Source organism: Procambarus clarkii, chromosome 64 (assembly GCF_040958095.1).
Source record: "Procambarus clarkii isolate CNS0578487 chromosome 64, FALCON_Pclarkii_2.0, whole genome shotgun sequence".
In the NCBI taxonomy this organism is placed as follows: domain Eukaryota; kingdom Metazoa; phylum Arthropoda; class Malacostraca; order Decapoda; family Cambaridae; genus Procambarus; species Procambarus clarkii.
This window is the reverse complement of record NC_091213.1, coordinates 9695545-9720823: the sequence shown is the minus strand read 5'-3', so window position 1 is coordinate 9720823 and position 25279 is coordinate 9695545. Positions and strand designations below refer to the sequence as shown.

At 41.4% G+C, this 25279-nt stretch overlaps 1 protein-coding gene across 1 annotated transcript in view; it reads left to right on the top strand.

Annotated features, from left to right (window-relative positions):
* The first annotated feature begins 1868 nt into the window (after window positions 1-1868).
* Window positions 1869-25279, top strand: part of LOC123768986 (neural cell adhesion molecule 1-B) — a 29812-nt gene continuing 6401 nt past the window's right edge. Inside the window, exons 1-10 of the mRNA XM_045759907.2 lie at window positions 1869-2062; window positions 3363-3473; window positions 6696-6899; window positions 7260-7411; window positions 12981-13125; window positions 14632-14762; window positions 17586-17745; window positions 19564-19857; window positions 20224-20853; window positions 23685-23800. Coding sequence (XP_045615863.2) covers window positions 1876-2062; window positions 3363-3473; window positions 6696-6899; window positions 7260-7411; window positions 12981-13125; window positions 14632-14762; window positions 17586-17745; window positions 19564-19857; window positions 20224-20853; window positions 23685-23800 — 2130 coding nt within the window. The 5' untranslated portion in view covers window positions 1869-1875. The remainder of the gene's footprint in view (window positions 2063-3362; window positions 3474-6695; window positions 6900-7259; window positions 7412-12980; window positions 13126-14631; window positions 14763-17585; window positions 17746-19563; window positions 19858-20223; window positions 20854-23684; window positions 23801-25279) is intronic.

Genomic DNA, 25279 nt, shown 5'->3' with positions numbered 1-25279 from the left:
TGGATGAGAGATAGAGAGAGAGAGAGAGAGAGAGATAGAGAGAGAGAGAAAGATAGAATCAGAGACAGATGTAAACAGAGACCAAGAGATATAGAAAAATAGAAGCACAGACAGAAGCAGGAAGAAATAACATTCAAATTTAAATTCCCCTTAATGTTGTATGTATATATATATATATATATATATATATATATATATATATATATATATATATATATATATATATATATATATATATATATATATATATATATATATATTCACTGACATTTACAGAACTGCTAAGGACTTCGAACATCGAATCTCTCAATCATATATAAATACATATATTCAAATCTATGCATACATATTAATCATATAATTTTATAAACAAACATCATAACCATGATTCAATACCCTCACTGGGGGATTTAATCCTCTTAATCAGCTGTGCAATCTTGCTCAAAGGATTCAGGCACAGGACTTAGATGGAATTAATTCTCCCACTTTTCCAAAGCAGCCATCATAGAACTCTCCCGAGTGGAATGTATCTATCTTCCTTTATTAATGATTCATGTTAATGACTGCTCGCCAGAGATACCTGTATGCTGGGGGTTTTGTGTTGGTGAGGCGAGAGAGCAATAGCATGGGGAAGAGAGACCGAAACAGGGACTGAGACAAGGGCAGAGACCGAGGCAAAGACATAGATTTAGACGAAGAGAGAGACCGAGACGAGGACATAGAAAGAGACGAAAACAGAGGCCAAAACAAGGACAGAGACAGAAACCGAGACAAAGAAAGAGGCACACAGACACAAATAAAAAGAAAGTGTGGTGGAGGCAGACTCTATACACTGTTTCATATGTTGATTTAATGGAGCCCAGTATGCCCAGGATCCCTTACACCAGTTGGCTGATAGTTCAGAGTCTGGGCCAAAGAGCCAAAGCTCAACCCCCTCAAGTACAACTGGGTGAGTTCAGTTAGGCGAGTGCCAAGACAGCCACACAAAGACAGACACACAAAAGCAGACAGATACAGTAAAATATTCCGACAGTGCATACTCATAACACATCATCACCATTGCTAACAACAGATTGCAACAGTCCTCTTCAAGACAATGTTCTTCATTAAACTCTTCTAATATCTTGTTAAATAACCCATCATATCCGTTGACCACTTGTAAATTTTTTTGATCTGATATCTCCTCATATGAGATCATTTGTAATAAAAGGCATATTATGGACATACAGTGCCTATAATTGGTATACCAATTGTTGCAAATCAACGTTAATATCAAACAGATGCGGGGATGGTAGGATATCACGGTTTAACAATATCTTAACAGGGTGAAAATGCGATATATATATATATATATATATATATATATATATATATATATATATATATATATATATATATATACTGTGCTAAATACGAGTGCAATGATATGTATTAACAAAACCCTTTTTTTAGACGATGATTTCCCAGCATGCAGCCCATTTCTTAGACAGATTAGAAATATTAACGAACTCTGCAATAAAAACAAATGGCTTGGCAGTTGATTCTGCTTCCAATTGTATTTATTTGCAGTACACGGGCAATCCATCCTCAGGCTATACTCGTCGAAGCTGCAGCTTAATCCACAAGCTAATCCCTCTTGGTAGTCTTTTTTCAAAGAACTTTATTTTGCCTCGATGAAACCTCTGATTCCTGACTGTATTTCACTGTTTATAACAGAATGATTTGCAAACAAGTTATTGTCTGCTGTTCACGAAGGATTATAAGAACGAGCACTTGAGCAAACAGTAAAAAATAATATCAATCTCTTTTTGACAGTTGCGTTGACTAAGTGTTATACATATATACTCTTAAATTCGTTGCAGCATCGACGCGCGCATGAATTCCCTGGGCAGATCCATCCACTGGACCGAGCTGGGAGATCGAGCGCACTTCGACCTCGTCTCGAGCCCGTCTGGTCTGGTAATCGACGATGTGGACGCTTCTGACCACGGCCACTATCGCTGTAGGGTCGACTTCAGGTCATCTCCCACCAGGAATCTGAGAGTCAAGCTCTTGGTGGTAGGTAAGTTAGTGGGGAGAGAGAGAGAGAGAGAGAGAGAGAGAGAGAGAGAGAGAGAGAGAGAGAGAGAGAGAGAGAGAGAGAGAGAGAGAGAGAGAGAGAGAGAGAGAGAGAGAGAGAGAGAGAGAGAGAGAGAGAGCCCATCTATCACTCAAAATGATTCAATCATCCAAAAGCGAAATCAATTCATCTTTCTACGTCTCAACCAACTGATTTATCTATCCACTTATTTGTCCAAAAACTATATTTGTGTATCTCCTCAATGTCTTGCTTCTCCCGTGACACGCACCACACCAAGATATCCCATACGGAACCTTTTTCCCCTCAAATATCTGGACAACTGCCTGAGTATGTCAAAGTGTCAAACACAAACCCCAGAAACTTGCCGAACATTGATAAATAATTATTGCTGTTGGCAGGGCTGTGAAGTGAACTGGATAGGTGACATGTTTCCTCACTTAGCGGTAAGGCAAGAGAGTAGGAAAAAGAATGAGAAAGGGGAGAGAGAGAGAGAGATGCGTTTTTTTTTTCTCTTGTACTGACGTGCAGTACTAACAGTCTTTGTGTGAATCTATAAATATAAAGAATAAGAAATAATACAGAGCGCAATAATCTTTAAATCACAAGATTGACGCTAATGTATCGACATGGCAGAGGTTTGAAAGAGTGGATGACGAAAGAGTAGAAAGGAAAACATTCGAATGAAATTTAAGAAAAAAGAGAAATGAGGCGAGGAGTGATTAAACGAGGAAGTGGAGTGAAAACAGCACACACACACACACACACAAGAGGTGTTGGAAAAAAATATTCGGGGGCAGTTGTTAGTGAAAAGGACTCTACACCTAGTGTCTTACGAAACAATGGGATGCATTTGTAGATTTGCTGGAGTGTAGTGGTGCTGGTTCACTGTGAATATATGAGTGTGGTGGTACTGGTTCACTGTGAAGATATGTGTGAGTTGTTGGTACAGGTTCACTGTGAAGATGTGAGTATGGTGGTACTGGTTCACTGTGAAGATGTGAGTATGGTGGTACTGGTTCACTGTGAAGATGTGAGTGTGGTGGTACTGGTTCACTGTGAAGATGTAAGTATGGTGGTACTGATTCACTGTGATGATGGAGTGTATTTGTGCCGGTTCTCCATGATGTTGCTTGAGCATATATGCTGTGTAAACAGGCGCCATCTTGAATGACTTAGAACGTGAATTCTCTATTATTCTCAAATCAAGTCCCTCCCTAAACGTTGACAGTGACCTGCCAGGTAGTAACGATTCACGGTGTTTCTTCCATCTGTGCATCCACAGTTCCTCCTCGTCGACTGAGCATCCTGAGTGAGACGGGACTGGAAGTTAGCGGATTAATTGGACCATACCCTGTTGGAGGCTCCCTCGTTCTCATCTGTCAGGTCACCGGAGGTAGGTCCCCCAGGTCGAAAGAGATGGGTACCACCAGGTATACGAAGGTAGGCACCCTCCAGGTCAACAGAGGTAAGCATCCTCAGGTCTACGGAAGTAGGCACCTCAGATCGACTGAATTAGGAATACCATTTTCAGTAATAATAACACAAAAGTAATAGATTAAAATTAAAATCATTAGTAACAATGAAATCAAACAACAATAGTTTAAGTCCTAATATATACAGTGATTGTAATGCAAGTAAGAATAACACATTTCTAACAATTATATTGACGTGAATGATCATCTAATCGAAACTGAAATACTCAAAACAATTATGCAAATTGAAAACACATAATTATGGCTGGAGGATTTATTTGTATTTTCGAGTATCGGATAATATCCTTTCGTCAGCATTTGGCACCAGAGAACGTTGGCCAGTCATGCATCTAAAGAAAAAATATAGATATTACGGGATTTACACGGTAATTGTCGCCAGGAACTGATGTTTGAGGTGACTTGAGAATTATGAGTAATAAAGAAAGTGAACACAGTGTGAGAGTGAAAGTGGAAGACTGAGAGAGAGGGCGGAATTATCCTATCCCATAACGTCATATTGCACAAACAGTTCAACAAATCAACATACCACCTGTTTTTTAATCCCAGGACGACAGATATATTTAGAAACTAATTTATGTTCCAGCACAATTATGTTTAAATCGTATAAAAATACAAAATGCCAAAGAGTTGAGAATACAGTCCTCACTCTGCTCTTTAAAACCCGACAAACTGCTTGCCTTCTCTGCCATTCAAGCCCCTTCTTTTGCTTGGAAAAATGTTTTATGCACTTGCGTAGAAGCCATAAAGTGCTGAGAGAGAAAATCTTTATTGAGAGCATTCAGAATTCTCACACCATTTTAAATGTCGATGCTTGAGAATTTATTTCTCAAGATCTCTCTAGATTGTGGAATTGAAAAGTCTTGAGAAAGCTTGAAAAATGTGTCCTGCCTGTCATAGTTATTGATGCTTTGGGGAATTTTGTGCTTCACATGGGCAAGTGTGTTCTTGTGTGGGGGAGTGCGGGTGTGTGTGTGGTGGTGTATGGGTGCGTGTGTGTGCTTGGATGAGTGTGGGTGTTTGTGTGTTTGTGTGTGTCCTTCCATTTAATGCGTGCGTTGCTGCCCACACACCTGCTGAGATTCTGCGCCCCACCAATATCTGCTGACATCTGGGACCTCTGGGGGTCCCTGATATCAGCAGGCCATGACATTGGTCAGAGTTTGCATTGGCCAACCATTCAGGGTTTGACTCATATTCACGTGACTACATATTCACGCCACGTGAGGAGACACTGTTAGGGCTCCATATTGTGGCTGGAGTCTTCATTTTCGTGTCAGCGCTCATGGAGTACGGATGTTAGTTGTGAGGCGTCCCCTTATTTAACGAAAAAAGAGCGTTATACAAGTAAGCTGTGTATGGGCGACCAAGCCAATGTCTTCAAGAAGAAGATATAACTGCACTTTCTGAGATTCAGTGACGTGTCAGGGTCGAACTTTGTGACAGGTCGAGACGTCCTGGCATCACGGTCTGGGGGCCACTTCTCCATAACCAGGCTGTGATGAAACTCATTAAGACTGGTGGTAAAGAACTGTCGACTGGAGCTACAAGCCTGGAGCTATAATAGTTACACCCGACGCGCAGTCCTGATCATGTGTGATCGGCTATTTTACTGATAAGCAGTGATGTGCCATGTGTAGTGTTGTTCATATACTCTAGCTCGATCAATGGAGCAATCGAGTGGTAGCCTGTAGTGAAGGACCAGAGATGAAGCAGTAATCCCCATTGCCGAGAATCAGTAACATTAGCATTTGGTGCCATTGACAGCCAAGTAGAATTGGTGCAGAGTCGACCTCTACAGAGATACAACCTCTTCCGCTCTCTAATTCACTAAAATTCGCGCACCACCATATAAATCCAGGTGGCAACACCTTTATTGCCTTGTTAACATTTACCCTCTGAGTTTACCTCGCATCGTTTATTGGTCCCACGAGCAGTCATTCCAGTAAAGGTCGAGTGCTTTCATGGATATTAACTTCTGGAGATTTTCATATACCCTCAATTTTGAGATGACGTAAGAGGACGTGTATTTTAGGATAGAGACTTCCTGGGTGCCGTCATGCATCTTGTGAGTAAGTACAAAAAATATTTGAAGTTCAGATCACCCGTCCTGTCTGTCTCTATCTCTCTATATAAATTATACAAAGAAAATCATTATTTCCACAGTTCTCTGCATTACTATTTACCTTAATAATTATAACTCTACAGCAACACGATCGTAATATCAGTAACGTCGAATTCTCTGATTAAACATTTACATCACGGTAAGGTCACACAGCATTGGATTTTACCAAATTTTTTTTTCTGGGTCAAACACTCGTTCAGTCCGAGTTGAATTTAAGTAAAGCAGTTACGAATAGATTCGTATTGTCATATATTCCGGATCATGTAGTAGTTTAATATATGGATCGTATTGTTGTTTTGTAATGGTCGCACTGCATGCTCGTATAGCGTCCGGATTGTCGTTGTCTTGCAATACTAATCGTATGGTTCTTTTGTACAAGTTGTATGGTTGTATAGTTAGATTATGTGATTGATTAGAATCGTGCCCTTGTTTAGTCCTTCTTGTGTGGCCACTTAGTCTGCAGTTTGTGGTCATTCACTGAGTGCCGCGTGGTTATATATTCCGAGTTTCGAGTTCGTTATTGTTGTAAGGCAATTAACATATACCGTCGAGACGCCGACAATGTCACAATGTGGCTGGGTTAATTTCCCTTCTGAGCAGCTCAGGTTTCTCCGCATTAAGTCTCCACTGGTGGAGATTTACTTTAAGAGTAAGCGGATTGAGTGACATAAAAATTTGATGAAATCAGAAAATGTACAGCTTTATGAACATTTATTTCGACTAGTCGGTAAAGGGGCATTTCCCTCCTGGACAAATTAATGTAGGAAGCTACAGGGGGCACGCTACAGCTACGCTTTTTTACAGCTACAGCTACGCCTTTAAAGCTACAGCCATGCCTTTTCATCAGGTCGTCGTTCGGTTTTATACTCAAACGGATTTATCTCAATCTTATGGTAACTTGCTTATCTCATACAAAATCCAGTTATCCTTAATTAGTGCAAAGATTATAAAGGGAAGCTTCCGGATTTCATCACAAAGCATTGTTCTCTTTGTCTCACAGGATCACCCCGTCCATGGGTCAGATGGACGCATGAGGGCTCACTGCTGGACGGCAGAGCAGAGGAGGTCACTGGTCAGGTCACCCGGAACATCTTGACCCTGCCTGAACTCAATCGCCAGCATCTCTATCGGGTCCTGACCTGCAGGGCTAATAACTCAAACATGACCAATCCTCTAGCTGCTACGGTCACACTGGAGATGAGCTGTAAGAAAATTGGAATATACTCTTTCTCTCCCTCTCTCTCTCTCTTCTCCGCTCTCGCCTTCCCTCTCTCCCTCTCTCCCTCTCTGCCGTTCTAATCTCCAGCTACAGCCATGTTAGCCAATAATATACGTAGTAATGCAGTGTAGTTTCCCAACAGAAAACCAAGTTATGGACCCGTGGTTCTTCTGTTTGTCTCTCCTACGTGTTCTCTTCGGTTACATAGAAACGTGAAATGCTACTTAAATCTCCATCAAAAGAATGAATACATATATAGATTTCCCTATTATTATTCTTGTCCCTTATCCTCTCATTCACTCCCAAGTCACAGTTCTCTCACAGATCTCTTTCTCTCTATAACAGTCCCGCCGCTGGAAGTAACCATCCTGGGGGAGAACTCTCCACTATCTGAAGGGTTGCGGTACTCCCTTGTGTGTGAGGCAGGAGGTTCTCGTCCCCCTGCAGTCATCACTTGGTGGATTGACGGAGTACTGATGACAGACACTAAGGATCAGGTACGTTCACAGGGATACAAGTCACACGTTACGTTGGACGGTTCGCTAAAGAATGTTGAAACCATTCTAAACTTACACAACCTAACGTTACTGATTCTACCACAATCTAGGCGAAGCTTATTGACTCAACCACAATGATATGTTCGATTTCGACACTTTGATAACGAGCTTTGTCGAACTGTCTGCTGGTCGATTTACACACACACGCACACACAAACATACACACTGTTGATATACAATTGAAAGGCGGGACCAAAGAGCCAAAGCTCAGCCCACACAAACACACCTTGGTGAGTTTGGTGGGGGCGAGGTGAGTAAAAACTTAATTCACACATTTGTAATACAGACGCATATACACATTTGGTGTATTTTCTAACCAGGATTCCCACTGCTTCCGGTATACAGACAAGGTACACATAAGAAATATACTTAATATGCCCAGATATTTAGTATACACAACTCGTGTACGCAGATATCTGATTATATATATATACAGATATATAATATATATATATATATATATATATATATATATATATATATATATATATATATATATATATATATATATATATATATATATATATATATACATACATATATATATATATATATTACTACTTATGTATCTACACATACCTGGTATGACCACCCCCCATCACCCCCCACACACACACTTTCTGTACTCCTCCCTCAAACAGCTATTATGACATCCCCTTCCTCCACACACACACACCTGCAACTCCGCCCACACACCTGGCATGCCTCCACATAGCTGGTATGTACCGCTCCCTCCCTCCCCCCTCCCCCCTCACACTCACCTGGTACGACCAAACCCAAATACACACTTTCTGTACTCCTCCCACACACCTGCAATTTCCCCTTCCCCCATCCCACACACCTGAATGAGACAATGACAGTACCTTCCTCGTCTGCGTTCAAAAGGAACAAAGACTATCAAACTGTTTTCTTTGCCTCCTCCTTTCCTTTGATCCTCTCGGTTGTCTCTGTCCGTCTGTCTTTCTCTTTGTCTGTGTGTATGTCAATTTATATGTCTGTCAGTGACTGTCCGCCTGTCTTCGCCCGTCAGTTTCATTGATCTTCTTCTCTTTACAACTGTCAATCTTGCCTGTGCCCTGTATCTCCACTTTTCATAATCAACTACCATGGTTATCTTTTCTCCTTTCTCCGACTTTAACTATTTGCCTCATTCTTCTCGCTGTTCCTTTCTCTCGTCCTTTATTCTGTTTAAATCTTATTTAATTTTTCTCTCCGAGTTTGTCAACAAGTTTACTTCAATTCATAAATTTGCGATTTTAACTTCCTCTTTTTTCCTTTGGCATCCTGTTTCAACTGGGTTTTCTTTTATTTCTCGTTTTGCTTCTTCCTCTTGATCTTTATTTCGTTCCCGCCTTTACCACTTCCTCCAGGAGCTACACACTGGACTAAATCCTTCACAAGCCTCACAGTAAACTAAACACTACAAGAGCTCTACATTGGACTAAACCCTCTAGGAACCACACACTGGACTATGTCCTTCTGAAGCTGCACACTAGACTATATCCAACAGAAGCTACACACACTAAACTAAATCCTCCACAAGCTTCACATTGGACTAAACCCTCCCTCTACATTGGACTAAACCCTCCAGGAACCACACACTGAACTAAATCCTCCAGGAGCTCACACTGGACCAACTATCCCAGAAGAGGTATGCGCAGAAAGGTTCTGGCACACTTCATCTCCATACCTCATTTGAGAAAGGATCTCCTTCTCTGTAGAGATTTCCGCCCAAGGTTTATCAGTAATGTGTATGTTATATATATTTTCTGTTCATTTCTCCCGGAAGCGGTTATCGAGGGTAGGAAGGGAGAGCCGACTACTACTCATTTCTCATCCTATTGTCATCTACTATCCCATCCCAGAGTTATCAATCTCCATCACGTCTTCAACTGCAATCCGAGTGTCATCAATTATATCCGTCTCAGCCTAATCTACTATTTATATCCCTCATCGCCATCTACAATATCCATCAGTATTGAGCTACAAATCGTTAATCCTCTCAATTTTTTTTAATAATTTTCCATTCCTGTGAAAATTTATGCTTCTTTTCTTCCTCCTCTTCATTTATCTTCTGTTGTTCTTCCCATTTACCACTCCTATTTTCGCTCATCTTTCACTCTCATTTTAATATTCCATCTTTTCAATCAGATATTCAGTTCTCTTTTTCACCATTCGAATTTTTTGTTATTATTCTCTTAATTAATTTGCCCTTTCCAGTTATTCTTATATTCATTGACGCTGAAATGTATAAAATTGATTTCGAAAAAGTTTTCTTCAGCATTCGCCCAGTCCTGAGCACTCGACCCTCAAGTCCTTCTCAGTCAGAGTCCCTCTCCAACTGTTGCCACATAAGGGGCAAGTTCTTCAACGTTCCTAGTCCAATTGTGTCATCCTATTATTGCTTTGTGTTTAAAATCAATGTCATCTGTCATAGTTTTTGTGTTCTGGATGTATTCAGGTGCTAACCTGGTTTTCAACTATAGACATTAGATCCAAAAAATGTTATTTACTATTTCCGTTGATTCTTTGTGCCCGGATCTCTCAATATAAGTAACCTTTTCAGAGAGAGAGAGAGAGAGAGAGAGAGAGAGAGAGAGAGAGAGAGTCTCCAATCCTAGATTTCAGAAAGGCAATCTAAAGTTTTTAAATTAGAGTCTCTTTCGATATCAACTAAAACAAAGAAAAAAGGAATAAGCCAATGTTTTCTTTTTGAGCTTACACGGTAATTAATGTTACATTAAATATTTGTTTGAACTTCCTGAGATATACATATATATATATACCTATTTACATGTGTGCATGTGTGAGTGTGTGCGAGCGAAAACCAGTGAAATGAGAAAGGAGCTAAATGTCCCATTTAACTGTGGTTTTCTGCTTCTCTATGACCAGTGTTTTGAGATCATCAGTTGCAGATGTATATTAGATTAACAGAAAAATTGATATAAATATTGAGACGAATATACACAAAAGAAAGTAAATAAATAGACGGGTAACCTGACAACGAGAGCTCAAAAGAAAAACAATTTAGACAATGATTGGTCTCTTTCTTGTTCACAGCTGTAATTCCAAAACTTTTCTCCTAAATTCCTGCGTGTAGAAACGGCGCTTTTAACGAAAGGCGCTAATAATAAAGGATGCCAATAACGAACGGGGCTAATAATAAATGTGGCTATTAACGAATGGCGCTATTAACGGTTACATCATTCAACGATCCTCGCTATTAGCAATCCCACTGTTAACGAACGCATCGTGTCGTTTTTTCGTTTTTTTTTACGACTGCTTTATGCAAGATGGTCCAACGCACAGAGAAGTAAACGGAAGGGCGTCTAAAGCAATTATCATGACGTAAATTCCATTGAGCGGAAACGTGGCTTCTGAGAGATAAACGAAACTTTGTGATTGAATAGGTTTTTCATCTCAACAGAATCATTCTTAAGTGCTCCAGAATGGTCAAGTTTTCACTGGTTGGGATGTATCCTGCATTGTAAGGATATAGTAATCTGAATCGATTTGGCCTCACTGATGCTTTCTAATCATCTATGTGTATGGTACAGGTTGATGAACTTTTAGCATATCCATAGGTTAGTGCACGCGTTTGGGGGTGAAGCAAGAAACAGGTTCCATCCCTATCCCGCTTTAAAGATTTTCCCATGTCCAATGCTTTACTGGAATCTAAATATATCTGAAAAATGCTAATACATAAAAATATATTGGGCAAATCGAAATTTTGTCGTACTTTTTTTTCTCACTCTTAACAAGATTTGTTTGTAAAGGAATGTAAATATGAACTCGATCTGCCGTTTGAAGCTGCAAACGTTATCACTCAGGGCGTAGAAGCTGTCTTGAATACCTAACAAGGTAAATATCCTTAGGAGTGAAGGAGACCTGCTGTAAGGCGCAAGAATCGCGAGTTTGCAAGAATTTTAAGACGACTACTCACGAGAAAAGCAAACATCATCATCTTGTGATATCCATCCACTTGGGCTGGTCTGTACAGCAACGGTGCTACTTACAGGGTCGACGCTCGATCCCCCGATGGTTCATGTAGCTGTTCACTCACTCCGTCTTCTTATCTCAGCTCTTTGCCTGCGTATCCCATTCAAGGGCTGTATAGAGGTACTGGTTGAGCACTTTTTCTTGGTAATTATCTTAGTATAAATAATTTCTTGGGGAACCTGGTACTTCCCTCCTCCAAACACAGAATATCTTAATTGCTAATACAATATATTTACGCACTTACAATTAACAGGAAGTCCAAACACTTGGAAAAGTATAATTGTAACTATTGCCGTGAGAACAATAATAATAATTTCAGTGTTTACTCAATTAAACAGCGCAATAACAGTTTTCTTGCTATGCAATCCAAATTAGTCTCTCTTATACAAGTTTTCAATGATTATAAGGACGTTGGAAGAGCAATGTTTGTGCTGAGGCTACCTGTACCACAGTAATTGTTTTGAAAGCACCGTAAGATTGAATGATATTAGAGTGAAAATAACAGCCGGTGTGGCATTAATGTATGTCTACCCTGAAATATATATATTTCAAATTATTTAATCTGTAAACATGGAAGACAGATTTTGTTACAGAATTTCAATTTGTAATTAAGTTATCTGATTTCATGTAGGTTATGAGCAGCATTGTTTCATATACTTCTGATTGTTGCATCAGTATTCTAGTGTTTAGTGTCTGATACTCAATCCCAGCTGTTTATTAAAAAAAATAGTATAATCATCTTTATATATTGAAAAGATTATCAGGCCTTTGCATAACTAAACGGTGGAAAACAAGTAACTGAACATAACTTCTTGGGAACGACTTCAGGCGTCGTGTAAGTCATTGTTGTATCTACTCGACCAACTTGCAACATCCTGGGTCAAACGTTGACCAAGTCAGTGTTTATCAACAAGTTCAAGGTTCAAATCAGTTTGATAAGTCAAGGTTGGCGAACAAATATATTTTTTTCCAAAGCATTTATACAACCCACAGTATTCAGAATGATTAGGTCGTATAACGAGAGTAAATCAATGAAAGTTGATGACGTAAAGGATGAAAGTTTATCAATATGAATAATTAATGCAATAGTGTTGCAAATGAATGTCAAGGTCTAGTAGGGAATGTTGCAATATTAAATTCTGTTAATCGATGATAATGTAAATCCAGGAAGAGAGTTATTGAATTATTAACTAATCCATAACAGGAAAACCGGAGTTTAAGGGCAAAAGTTCGAGTTTGTAAGAACATCAGAGGTAGTATATCTGTGTGAGTGAGGACATCTCTCTCTCTTCCTCTATCTTCCTCTCTCTCTCTCCTTTCTCTCTCCTCTCTCTCTCTCTCTCTCTCTCTCTCTCTCTCTCTCTCTCTCTCTCTCTCTCTCTCTCTCTCTCTCTCTCTCCTCTTTCTCTCTCTCTCAAGACCACATACACACACAACACAAGTAACCACCTGACCTATTTAGCCATCAGTGGTGTCCACAAATGTGTTGAGTAACCTAGTATGTTATCAGGTGCTGGCTGAGGGTAATGTGAGCCGGTCAACACTACACCTGGCGCCCGCCAGAGCTACCAACGGAGCCGTCATCGCCTGCCGGGCTGATAATCCGCTCCTTGATGGTACGGCTTTGGAAGACGCCCGAAAACTACTCGTCTACTGTGAGTCAACTATTGTCTCTTCCTTCTGATTCTTAGCGCATGTAAGTCTTGATCTGTGCTTTCTCTTCTTTGTATTGATCTGTGCTTTCTCTTCTTTGTTTTGATCTCTGATTTCTCTTCTTTGTCTTGATCTGTGCTTTCTCTTTTAAGTCTTGGTCAATGTGTGTTTCTTGCCCTTTTGTTTGGGTACTGATTAGGTCTTTCGTGTTCTGTCAGTTGCAATGTCTGTCTTCGTAGGAAGCATTTGGGTAGCTTCTCTGTCTTCCCCTTCGTTTTTGTGTGGATCTGTTTCGAGTTATGTGTGGAGTGTGGGCTTGGTGTGTGTATGTGTAGTGTGGTTCTTTGCAGTATGGTGTGTGTGTGTGTGGGTTTGTACTGTCGTGTTTTTGTGGTGTGTGTTTATTTCAAGTGGAGTGTGTGTGTGGGTGTTGGATGTGTTTGTAGTGTTATGAGTTTCGGGAGGTGTAATGTACGGCAGTCTGAAGTGTGTGGAGGGTGTTTTGTTTGTGTGTATGTTTAGGAGAGGTGTTTGTGGAAGGTGTATGTGCGGGGGGAGGGGGGAGGGGTGAATGTATGGCGGTGAATATAGGGTGTACTTACTTAGTTGTGCTTGCGGGGGTTGAGCTCTGGTTCTTTGGTCCCGCCTCTCAACTGTCAATCAACTAATGTACAAATTCCTGAGCCTACTGGGCTCTATCATATCTACACTTGAAGCTGTGTATGGAGTCCACCACATCACTGTGGTGTGTATATGTAGAGATGTGTATGTGTAGGAGTATGTGAATGTACGGGTGTATTCACCTAGTTGTGCTTGCTGGGGATGAGCTCTGCTCGCTCGGTCCGCCTCTCAACTGTAACTACTAATATCCCCCCCCCCCCCACACACACACAAAGGAAGCAGTCCGAAACAGCTTTCTAACTCCCAGGTACCTATTTACTGCTAGGTAACAGGGGCATCAGGGTGAAAGTAACTCTACTCATTGTTTCACGCTGGCGCCAGGAATCGAACCCCGGACCACATGATTACTTGTATAGAGTGCTGTCCCCTCAGCCACCGGCCCCTGGTGGCTGAGGGGAGTGAGCATGTGTGCGGTTGTGTGAGTGTGTTAGGGGGATGTGTATGAGGTGTACAGGATATGTGTTTACTATTTGTACTCGCCGGATCCAGCTCCTAGCTCTTAACAACGGGATCCAAGAAGAGCTCAGCGAGTTCTTCTGTCTTCCAACGACGTGAGGTGCAGTTCACGCAGCCTTTCCTCGTAACTCATGCCTCTTAGTTCTGGGACTAGCCTAGTGGCACGCCATACAGCTTCATCATGTGCTTGACAAGGTTCAGCCTTCAGGCTGGAGCCCCCATACTCCAGGATTGGCCTTACATATGTGTTATTCAATGTTCTGAAGGATTCTTTTCACAGGTTTCTGAAGGCAGTTCAGATGTAAGCCAGCCAGGGTGTCTATGTGGGGGTGTGCTCGTAGTGGGGATTCTGATACTCTCTCTTTTCTCAGACTCGCCACGCCTACGCCTTCGTCCTGGCCAGAACCTAAACATATCGAGCATTAAGGAAGGAGACGATGTTTACTTCGAATGTGACATCGAAGCCAATCCGAACGTCTTCAAGGTCCAGTGGTTCCTGAATGTAAGTCCAATGGTATTTGTTGTAGTACTAGTAGTAGTTGTATTAGTAGTAATAGTAATATGCTACACATGCAGGTATACCTCACGATGTATTCTAGGCATACTGGTATAATACAACCACAATACAAAACACGAGCCTTTTAAACCATAGAAATGCACAAGTACTATATATCAGAATATACTGAAAAGAGACTAGAGGACATTTCAGTCAATTTCCTGAGATAAATGTGGAAAGGAAGCACAAATGAGATGATTTCTTGACCTTTAGTCAAGGAACCATCTCGACTCGCACTCTATTGGGTACGAGTTCGATTCGTGGCCATGACAAGACGATTATTTCCTAACCCTGTCTCTATACAGATCAACACTTTAAGCTTCTATCACTTTATTTCATTATTCACTGAAACACCTCGTATCTCTAAGTCTCTCTTTGTCTGCCAATCTGTATTACATCCCAGTTTCCCCCAAGGCATCGAAGCTCAGAATGGTTATAATCTTGAATAGTCAATGACGTTACCCAAATAATGCAATCAGGTAGCAATTTACAGAGCACAGATCAAAGAAGATTCCGTTAAATAGTTAACTGTGCTGACCAGTACACTCTGAGATTAATGGAGGGGGGAGGCTGCATCTCTGTGGAAAAGAGGAGGACCAGAACAGTAATATTACACACTGCAGTGTCACTCCACCTTTTCGTGCCTCCTGGTGCAAAAATGTCCTTTTTTCAGTTTTCATTTAAAATATGTATTTCACTCATATACTTTTTATCTTAACTTTTTTTGGGAGTAGTCGATCAATAATACCAGGAGACATGATCACGAGGTAAATGATCTTGGGGGGGACGTAATCATCTTGGTGGACGTAATCAATATTTGCGTTAGAACAGATTAATCAAAGTTAAGAAAAATAGAAATAGATGACGTAAATTATATGGAAACACAAATACAAATGCACAAAGATATCACAGTAACAAAATGTATCAATGAGAAAATGATGAAAAAACACGAAAAGGATTCGAACCTGAACACTGAGTACTGCCAATTGCAGCATGTCGTGGCAGAGTTGATTAGTGGGGGGAATACCTTGGAGTACCCAATGCGCGGTTTCGAATCCTTATAATGGTTTCCACTGATTTTACCAATGCATTAAATGTGGAGTTCAACAAATCATCTCAACATACAGCCTGCACACCTCATAACTTCCAATAAACCACAACCCAACAAATCCGGCTCTTACTTCCCCTCTTCAACCCTATCTTAACTGCCACAACCCCACCCTAACATTCACCACCCCAAGAGACTCTTATCTTAAGCAGCTCACCGCTTTCTGAGGGGGAGGAAAGGAATGAGGGAGTCACTGAACACACCTGTACCTGCTAATTTACAGGTGTACGTCCCTGCAACCTGCTCAGGTATTGATTATCAGGTCAGAAGTGTGCCGGAGCTGGAGACATTATACACAGGTTATATTAAATTAAAGGTGGTCTGCTGTCCATGAGTACAGAACTACATGAATACAATAACACAATGGTGTAAAGGATTAATTGATAAATGGACATAGAGATACAACGATAGAGAGTACAGTGGCAAATGTATATATTTATACAATGTTACTTAATTAGAAATGGCAAACATTAAGTTATAATCATATTACTCTATTTTGCTGTAAAAATTCAATTAGATATACAGTTCCAATTAAAATATTTTTTGTAACATAACCGAGAAATTACAAGACTGTATCATTGTGAATTCTGAACGCCAAACTGGTACATGCCACTGTTGAGCAGGGATTACCGGTGGAGATTTACTGGAGGGCGTTAAATGGGGCGTAGGGATTAGCGTTAAACTTAGATCACTTGGTTCCTGGGATAGACGATACGATCTAGCTTTAGTATGCTAATGTTGAAGGCTTCCAAGAATTTTAGTCTTGGATAAACTGCAGAAATTCTACTTATTATTATTGAAATACTTTGTGTAGTTATTGAGATACCGAGTGTAATTATTGAGTATAGAGCTTGTAATTACAAAAACACTACTTGTAATTACAGATACCGCTGATAATTAAGGTACTTGCTGATATCTACAGAGATAGTTATTATTCCAGATTATTAACAGATTATTATTTGTCATGAAAGGTTATCCATGATTACAGATAGAAGTACAGCATGTAGCAGTGGGTTATAACAGATTTAGCGCAATTATTGGGTAACCGGCAAACAGCGCTAATTGCAAGGCTAAAAGGGATCATTCGAATTCAAAGGAATGATTTTGTGAGCAGGATTAATAAAACTACAATAGGCAATAATTCATCAAAAACAAGAGTTTACAGAGTGATGTATTGTCAACGTCAATCAATAGGAGCGTTAGATATGCGGTTCCTTGATAATTCCACATAAACAGTTGCTAATAACACAGCCCTAAATAGGCAATTCACTGCCTGTGGTACAACTACCACCAATGACTATGCTCTAAACAGATGGTTCGCTGCTAATTCCATCACAATCAACAGCTGTGTTCTAGACAAGTTATTCAGTAACAGCTGCAGAACGAACCATCAAAGCAAAGTTCTAAACAGATGGTTCGTCCGCTACGATTGGTTCGTTTGCCCAACCAATTGGGCTGGACGGTAGAGCGACGGTCTTGATTCATGCAGATCGGCGTTTAATCTCCAACCGTCCACCAAGTAGTTGGGCACCATTCATTTCCCCATGTCCCTTTCCAAATCCTTATCCTGACCCCTTCCCAGTGCTATATAGTCATAATGGCTTGGGACTATTCCCCGATAATTCTCCCTCTCTCTCTCTCTCTCTCGCTGGGGTTTTTAGGGTGTGGAGCTGCAGCAAAATGTAACGGCAGGAGTGATCCAGATCAACCAGAGCCTAGTGCTACAGAAGGTCGGGAGGCACTCCACAGGGCTCTACACCTGCAGAGCCGTCAACGTCCATGGCACAGCCACCTCTAACGCTCTCCAGCTTAATGTCAAGTGTGAGTAGAACTATTTCTAATCTTACGACTACTTACACTTGCAGTATTAACAGAGAAATATTGGCAACTGCTTGTGTAAATCGTTTCAGTTCTGGATGGTTATTATCTTGAACCGTTAATAAGATTACCCATTTTGCATTTATAGACAAAACATTTAGCTTGCAATTTGAGTGGTGATATATTTTGGATGAAATCCGGTGCAGTACTAATGAGAACAGTGGTGGTAGTAGTAAGAGCAGTAGCTGCTACTAATTCTGAGAGAAAGAGAGCGAGAGGGAGAAAGAGAGATAGAGAGAGAGAGAGAGAGAGAGAGAGATGGATGCTACTGCAGGTAACATCTATTCCGTTGCGAATAGTGTTTGCAGTCTATATTTTTTTCCGGCTCGCTATTTAATTTGTCTTGAAAAAATAAATTGTGTTTTGTGCCGAGTGTCTCCTGGATTTGTTCTGAGGGTTGGAGAGCACTTTTTTTCCCCTTCTTTGTTGGAAAAGCTGCAGTTAGTCAGTTGGGTCTCGTGAGGGGTGAGCCAGCTAGAACCACTGGAGTTGTAGGACGTGGTTGATATGTTTATGTTGCTGTAGGACGTGTTGATTTGTTTATGTTGCTGTAGGACGTGGTTGATTTGTTTATGTTGCTGTACATGTGTTGTAGCTCGTGTGAATAATTAACAGAAGTGTTTTCTCGTTATATCTCTCACACTGTCACTTCTCTCTCTCAAACACACTCTCTAACTTCTCTCTCTCACACACTCTCTAACTTCTCTCTCTCTCTCTCTCTCTCTCTCTCTCTCTCTCTCTCTCACTCTTTCATTTCTCTCTCTCACTCTCACTCTCTCACTTCTCTCTTTCTCTTTCTGGTGGACAGTTGTGGAGCCTGGCACCCGGCCTGAACCTCTTGAAAGCACACTCAGAAATTCTATTTGCATCTTGTTTTTCTTCGTATTTGCGTGTTTTGTCGAAACAATTTTTTCCCATTTAAAATATTCGTACTTATAACTCATTGTACATTACTTTAAAATAAACTTTAGCTTAGTTTTTTGTGTTTAAATTACTTTGATGTAAGTTTTCTGGGCAGCTTAAGAATGTTTTCTCTGTATGGTGTGAAGCTTTAACTTCCCATAAGAATCTTCCCAGGAGGAGAATAGACCCAGGCATCTGTGTCAGGTGTTGCGAGTTAAAGGGTCCTTGAGGAGTTAAGTGGTCGTGCACTGTTCAAAATATTGCGAGCTTGTAACATTTTCTTTCCCTCGAGCCATTATCTTGCATCTCGGACAGGACCTTGAGCGATAAATGCTTAGAACGCGATAGTGTCTTCACTAGCGCACACTTTCCTTGTATTTTGTCTTAAAGTGTAGCAAACTTTAAAATATGGAAAGTAAGGATTATTACACTCTTATTTTGCGGGTTTAAAACGCTTTCTTTACAGTGTCAACAGATGTACAGTGTTAATTGATAATTTTTAGTTTAATAGATGCAACCCATTTGCGACCATGGACGAGGTCGACGACACCACCAAAGACGACACCAGTACATGACCATAGACGACACCGGTACATGACCATAGACGACCCCGGTACACGACCATAGACGACCCAGGTACATGACCATAGACGACCCCGGTATACGACCATAGACGACACCGGTACACGACCATAGACGACTCCGGTACACGACCATAGACGACACTGGTACATGACCATAGACGACCCCCGGTACACGACCATAGACGACACTGGTACATGACCATAGACGACACCGGTACACGACCATAGACGACACTAATCCACACCAACATTATCATATTTACGGTTCGAACAGTCTCGCCAGTGTGCTCCACCGGGCAGAAATGGGTGTACGGCGGGGGTCGACACCAGCCAGTGAACGTGACTTGCCGGGTAGAAGCGTACCCAGAAGCCACGAGCTTTCGCTGGGCTTTCAACACTTCGAGCGAATTTGTGGAGCTTCCGCAGGACCGCGTCTACACCGGCCGCAGCCGCAGCCTGGTGGTGTACACGCCGCAAACCCACCACGACTTCGGCTCACTGCTCTGCTGGGGTCGAAATCAGATCGACCTGCAACGCCAACCGTGTGTGTTCCATGTCGTTCCGGCAGGTTAGTGCTGTTTTGTCGTGTTGGACATCCATATGTAGATCGCTGGCGCTGTTATGCGCTTCCAATTCCAGACTTTTGTCTGCTACATAAATCCTGTAGATTCTTATTTTTCATTAAGCTCTATTTTACGATTTGTATATCTAGGTAAGTCTACAAGAGCTCTATATTACTGTTTTCATCATCATTTTTTTTCTCGATTTGCCTATAAAAAGCTATATATATGTCCATTATGTACGTCATTTAAAAATATATATTATATATATATCTTACGATTCAGTACCTTATCCCCCCATATTCTGTTCCTCCTCATATCTATATATTATGTTAATACATTGTGATAATGTGTATCACCCTCTTTCTTTGCAGGAGTGCCAGAACCGGTCCACAACTGCAGTGCCTGGCACAACGGCAGTGCCGCTGGGGAGGTCGTGGTGTCGTGCCAGGCCGGTTGGAGTGGGGGACTCGCACAAAGCTTCACCCTGGAGGTCCGCCACGCCCCACAGGGTTCTTCCGTGGCACCTCCGGGTGTCCCAGCCGCTGGAAACCTGCTGGCGTCCCTGAAAGACCAACCGGAACCCCACTTCACAGTGACTGGCTTGGCTCCAGGGACCGAGTACCATTTGGTGGTGATGGCGTCTAACGCCCAAGGGCCGGCCTTGCCCACTGTCCTGGTGTATTTCACCCCGATTGACGTTGCCGAGAAGCAGACTAGCGCAGCGGCTGCTGAGTCGAATTCGATCCCTCTGGTGAGTCTGGCGACCATTGTGGGCGTTGTGGTGGGCGTGGTGACCTCTTTGGTGGTGTGCTCGGCAGTGCTGGTGGTGGTGGTGGTCCGTGCGCGCGCCTCTCACGCCCATAGCCATACTAAGATCGTCTACGACAAGGCTTCCTCCGCAACTGTGCCAAGACCTGGGGACGATGGGGGATTCGTTCAGCAGCAGGTGCAGCAGCAGGCTCAGCAACAGCAGGGTCCTGATATTATTCTCATCAAAAGCGGTGAGTATATAGGAAAAAATGGGAGATATAATAAAAATACACTAAATGGTAGAAAGAGGAATAAAATGCATATACTTACACAAGAAAATAGAAAAACAGGCAGAAGCTAGAGTGCAAAAATTAGTGTCAATGGGAGGTAAGAGAAAATGAAATTCAACTTGCAATTTCTCCCTCTCTCTTTGTTTGCCTTTAATTTTGTTCCCTTTGTTTAAGTTTCTTTTCTTATAGACGAAAGCTAATTTGCTCTTGACGCAACAAATCGCAGCTCACCCAAAGAAGGTATAAAGAGACGAGCCATTTTCGTACGTTGGCTCTTATCCCAGGGCCATCTATCCTCTATCCTGCATTCAGTTTCCAGCCATCAGCGACAGAGTGCCAACCATTAGCTCCAACTGTCCCCACGGTCAGGTTGACTTGGTCTGCAATACAGGTTGACGGACTGCCCTTACATCACTGCAAGATTGCAGCAGCGGGTGGTCAACGCCAGTACACTGAACGCTTATTTCGGAGGTCTGCTGGAGCGAGACCAAATATAGAAAACTTTCCATCATGCCTTCGCAAGAGTGTTGACGTTATAAAACTAAGCTTCTTATGGCGGTCGGAGGGCAGCGGAAAGCTGTAACCAAGCTGTGGTGTTCTCCAGACCAGTATACTCTTTAACTTGAGCCAGAATACAATTATGAGGTCATAGTGACGCCATATACCTCTGCATATTATATTTAAAATACAAACTTTATCCTTTTTAATAAGTTAGGATGGGTTAGGTTAGGATGGGATAGGTTAGGGTGGGTTCAGTCGGTTCGGGTTGGGTCGGGTAATGTTTTGTTTACTTAAAAATGAGTGAAAACGTAGAGTAGAAAAAGTTTGCTCATGTCATAGACTCTACCCGTCCATAGCGGCGATAAGCTCAATGTCCAGGTTTCTATGTTATCTGCGGAAGTCCACTGATCAATAAACTTCATTCTATATATAATTCACAGAGGGATAAGAATTACAGTACACTAAAAGAATATTGTTCTCCTGTATAGGGAGCCGGTCGGCCGAGTGGACAGCACGCTGGACTTGTGATCCTGTGGTCCCGGGGTCGATCCCGGGCGCAGGCGAGAAACAATGGGCAGAGTTTCTTTCACCCTATGCCCCTGTTACCTAGAAGTAAAATAGGTACCTGGGTGTTAGTCAGCTGTCACGGGCTGCTTCCTGGGGGTGGAGGCCTGGTCGAGGACCGGGCCGCGGGGACACTAAAGCCCCGAAATCATCTCAAGATAACCTGTACTCACACTGTGAACACGAAGTGTTCCAACGGCTTCGATAGCTATTACGAGCTGTATTTAAATTCATGTTATAAAGGACTACTTTTTTATGGAACATTCCATCAGCTTTACTTCACGCTGGATGGCAGCGTGCTGCTGCCATCCAGTTTACCTGAGCGGTATTTATAAGGGATTATGGTAGTACTCTTCAGAACCAGAAAAAACTATCACAAAAGCAATTCACTGTGATATTTATCCATGCCTACCTGACGACTCTTTTGTTTAAAACAGTAACGGTCGTTCCAACCACTCAATCTCTTAGATAGCTCCTGCTCCTCCTCCTCATCTTTTGGGGCTTGAGTGCATAAATCTTTCCAATACGAGGGAGTGATGAATCACGGCTCGAGTGCCAGTATCTCTCTCTCTTCAGTGGAACGCTTCTTAAGTCTTTGCATATTTCATCACCCTGTCGGTCCAACTCGTGACGCTTCTGTCGCATTGTGTCTCTCTCTCACACATTCTTCAACAGTTTTGTCTTTTTCCATTTTTTGTTGTATTCGACTTTCTCTCTGCCTCTATTCCCATACCCAATCCCCCGAACCCTCCTATCGTTAAGCCTCTTTCTCTCTCTGTCTCTCTCTCTCTGTTTCTCTCTGTCTCTCTCTACCCTTCGTACTCCACCATTGCGTCCTCTCTCTCTACCTCCCTCACATTTTTAACCTCTTGGTTTAACCTTCTCTCACTTAAAACGTGAAAGCAGCAGCAAGATTTATTGAACACGCGCGTTAAAAAAACAAGAAAAAAAAATCTAAAAGCTTCCACTCTCTCCTCCACGACAAATGTACCAAGATCTTGTAAACACAAGCATTAGGAAGGAAGACTACATCTGCTTCCCGAACTCAAGAGTCGAGGAAACAATCAATTGCAGGGTGTAATTAATGACCGCCAGACGGAAACGGAATCCAGAGGCTCTTGGAAGGTTGGATATTGTAACTTTGAGATTATTACCTTGAGGTAATAACAATTATAATTATTGCTAAGGTGAAGAGGTATGACAGTATGACAATATTTAGTCCTCGTAGGTGATATGAGGTGCATGATACGAAGGGTATCATACACGAATTGTATGTATTATACAAGTAGGGATATGAGGACAAGGAGATTGGATTTGAGAACAAGATGCTTTATGTGTGTGTGAATGTATTATATTTACTATTTGTATAAACTGCTTGTGTCTGCAGAAACGAGCTGTCAGATTTTGGACCCCGCCTTTCTAACTGTTGATTGTTTAATGAACATATTTTCGGGCTAATTTCTTCTATTATATCTACTACATATATTTACATATTTACCTGTAGCACACTCACACATAACCCCAGGATACAACCAAGATGTTTGTGTGTGTAATGTATGTACTGGGGGTTCTACATATATATGGAGCAATTCGCGGCTTTGCACACGTACATATTCAGCCCATCTCCTATTCCTCCCAATTGGATCACATACCACCTCGCCACAACATTGCTACAACATACCAAGCATGCCCCTCACCAGCCTCTCCTCTCCACCTTCCTCCGACAGACAGCCAAAGTGACAGTCACGCAGACAGCGAGGTTAAGGTGCAGCTTCTGACAGAATACAGGTCGTCAGGACATGAAGGATCGTTTCACATCAATCCAGGATCCTTGCTTCCTACAGTAAGTTGTTGTGGATGCTTTGATAAATTATTTGTATTATTAATAGATATTTTAATTTAGATGTTATTTAGAAAATATTACTTTGAAGTTAGCAAGTTAGAATTTCACTACTTTTGTATTTTTATCTTTAGCAATGCGGCGATTCTATAATTGCGTTAAATGCATATGTTATCAGCCATTTACATTATATTTTATTTCTTGAAATCTCAAAAGGTTTTGTTCGCATGTGCGTTCCTAAAAGTTGTTCTAAGATTTTGCGTATTTCGGGTGATAAGACGCTTCGAATTTGGTCTATTCCAGTAAGCACATCATCTGGTTGTCACATATCGCACCTATTGTTTGCATTTCATTCTCGAGGGAGGATCTCGTAGAACGATTAAATGATGGGAAATTATTTTGTGAACTTTATCAATTTCACAGAGAACAGCCGCACACCTTCAGTTTGGATGTACGACATTTGGTCAGGTTCATTAAACTCATTTCTCTCTAGGTACGTGGATTTGTCTTGACGTTTGCCTAATATTTTAGATAAGACTTTAAGATAACAATCCTGAATTAATGATTACCCCCATTATAGATTTGATTTACGTGTTGAATAGTCTACTGTACCCCTTAGTGTCTAGGCGATGCGCTGTCATCCATAGACATGTTTGTTTCCTAAATCATTTGCAAAATTCACATTTCCTCCGAAATACATGTTCATCAATTTTAACTCCCAATTGGGTAAGTAGTGATTTGTGTACTTTTTATTTTTTATTCTTTTGACAGGACGGTATATTTCGTGCTACGTGAAACAGCGATAAATTGATTTTATCTGAGTCAACAGTTACTTGCAAACATTGTGTCCAAGATTAACGTTTTAAGGGTTTTATTGACGGGTTTTACGTAATCACTTGAGAAAGTCAGGGTACTCATCTGCACAGGTGCTACAGCCTCTTGAATCGACTTCAGGATGACATGGCAGCTGACTTTTCACATGAGTGGTCCGATCACACTTCCCTGACGTAAACTAACCTCTATGTCAGAGTTCTCAGGAGGACTGATTGTTGAGAACTTGGATGGTTCGAGTACTTAAGTAGTTACAAACGAGGCGTAAATGATACCCTTCAACTTCAAGTCTGTTAAGTCCACACGTTAGGACCACACATATCTTATCAAATGTTGCAGCCACATTTTAACTTTAAAAAACAATTAATTTGGTTTTATGTTATTTTTCCAAAGACCTTCCCATCGATTGTGAACAAAGACATCGCCTTAAATTGTTATACTAATCTCTTGATTCATGTTTTTGTGGATATGTGCAACTGCACTAATCAATCCTTGATTGATTAGTGCAGGCCAGGAAGGGGTTACAGGTTGAGACTTCTTAATTTATATTGGAACTTAGTCTAATTAGGCCATGCTATTATTCGTCACGAGTAAAAGGCATATTAATTTATGTCGTATGAAGTTACAGGAAAGTAGAAACTGGTAAGGGAA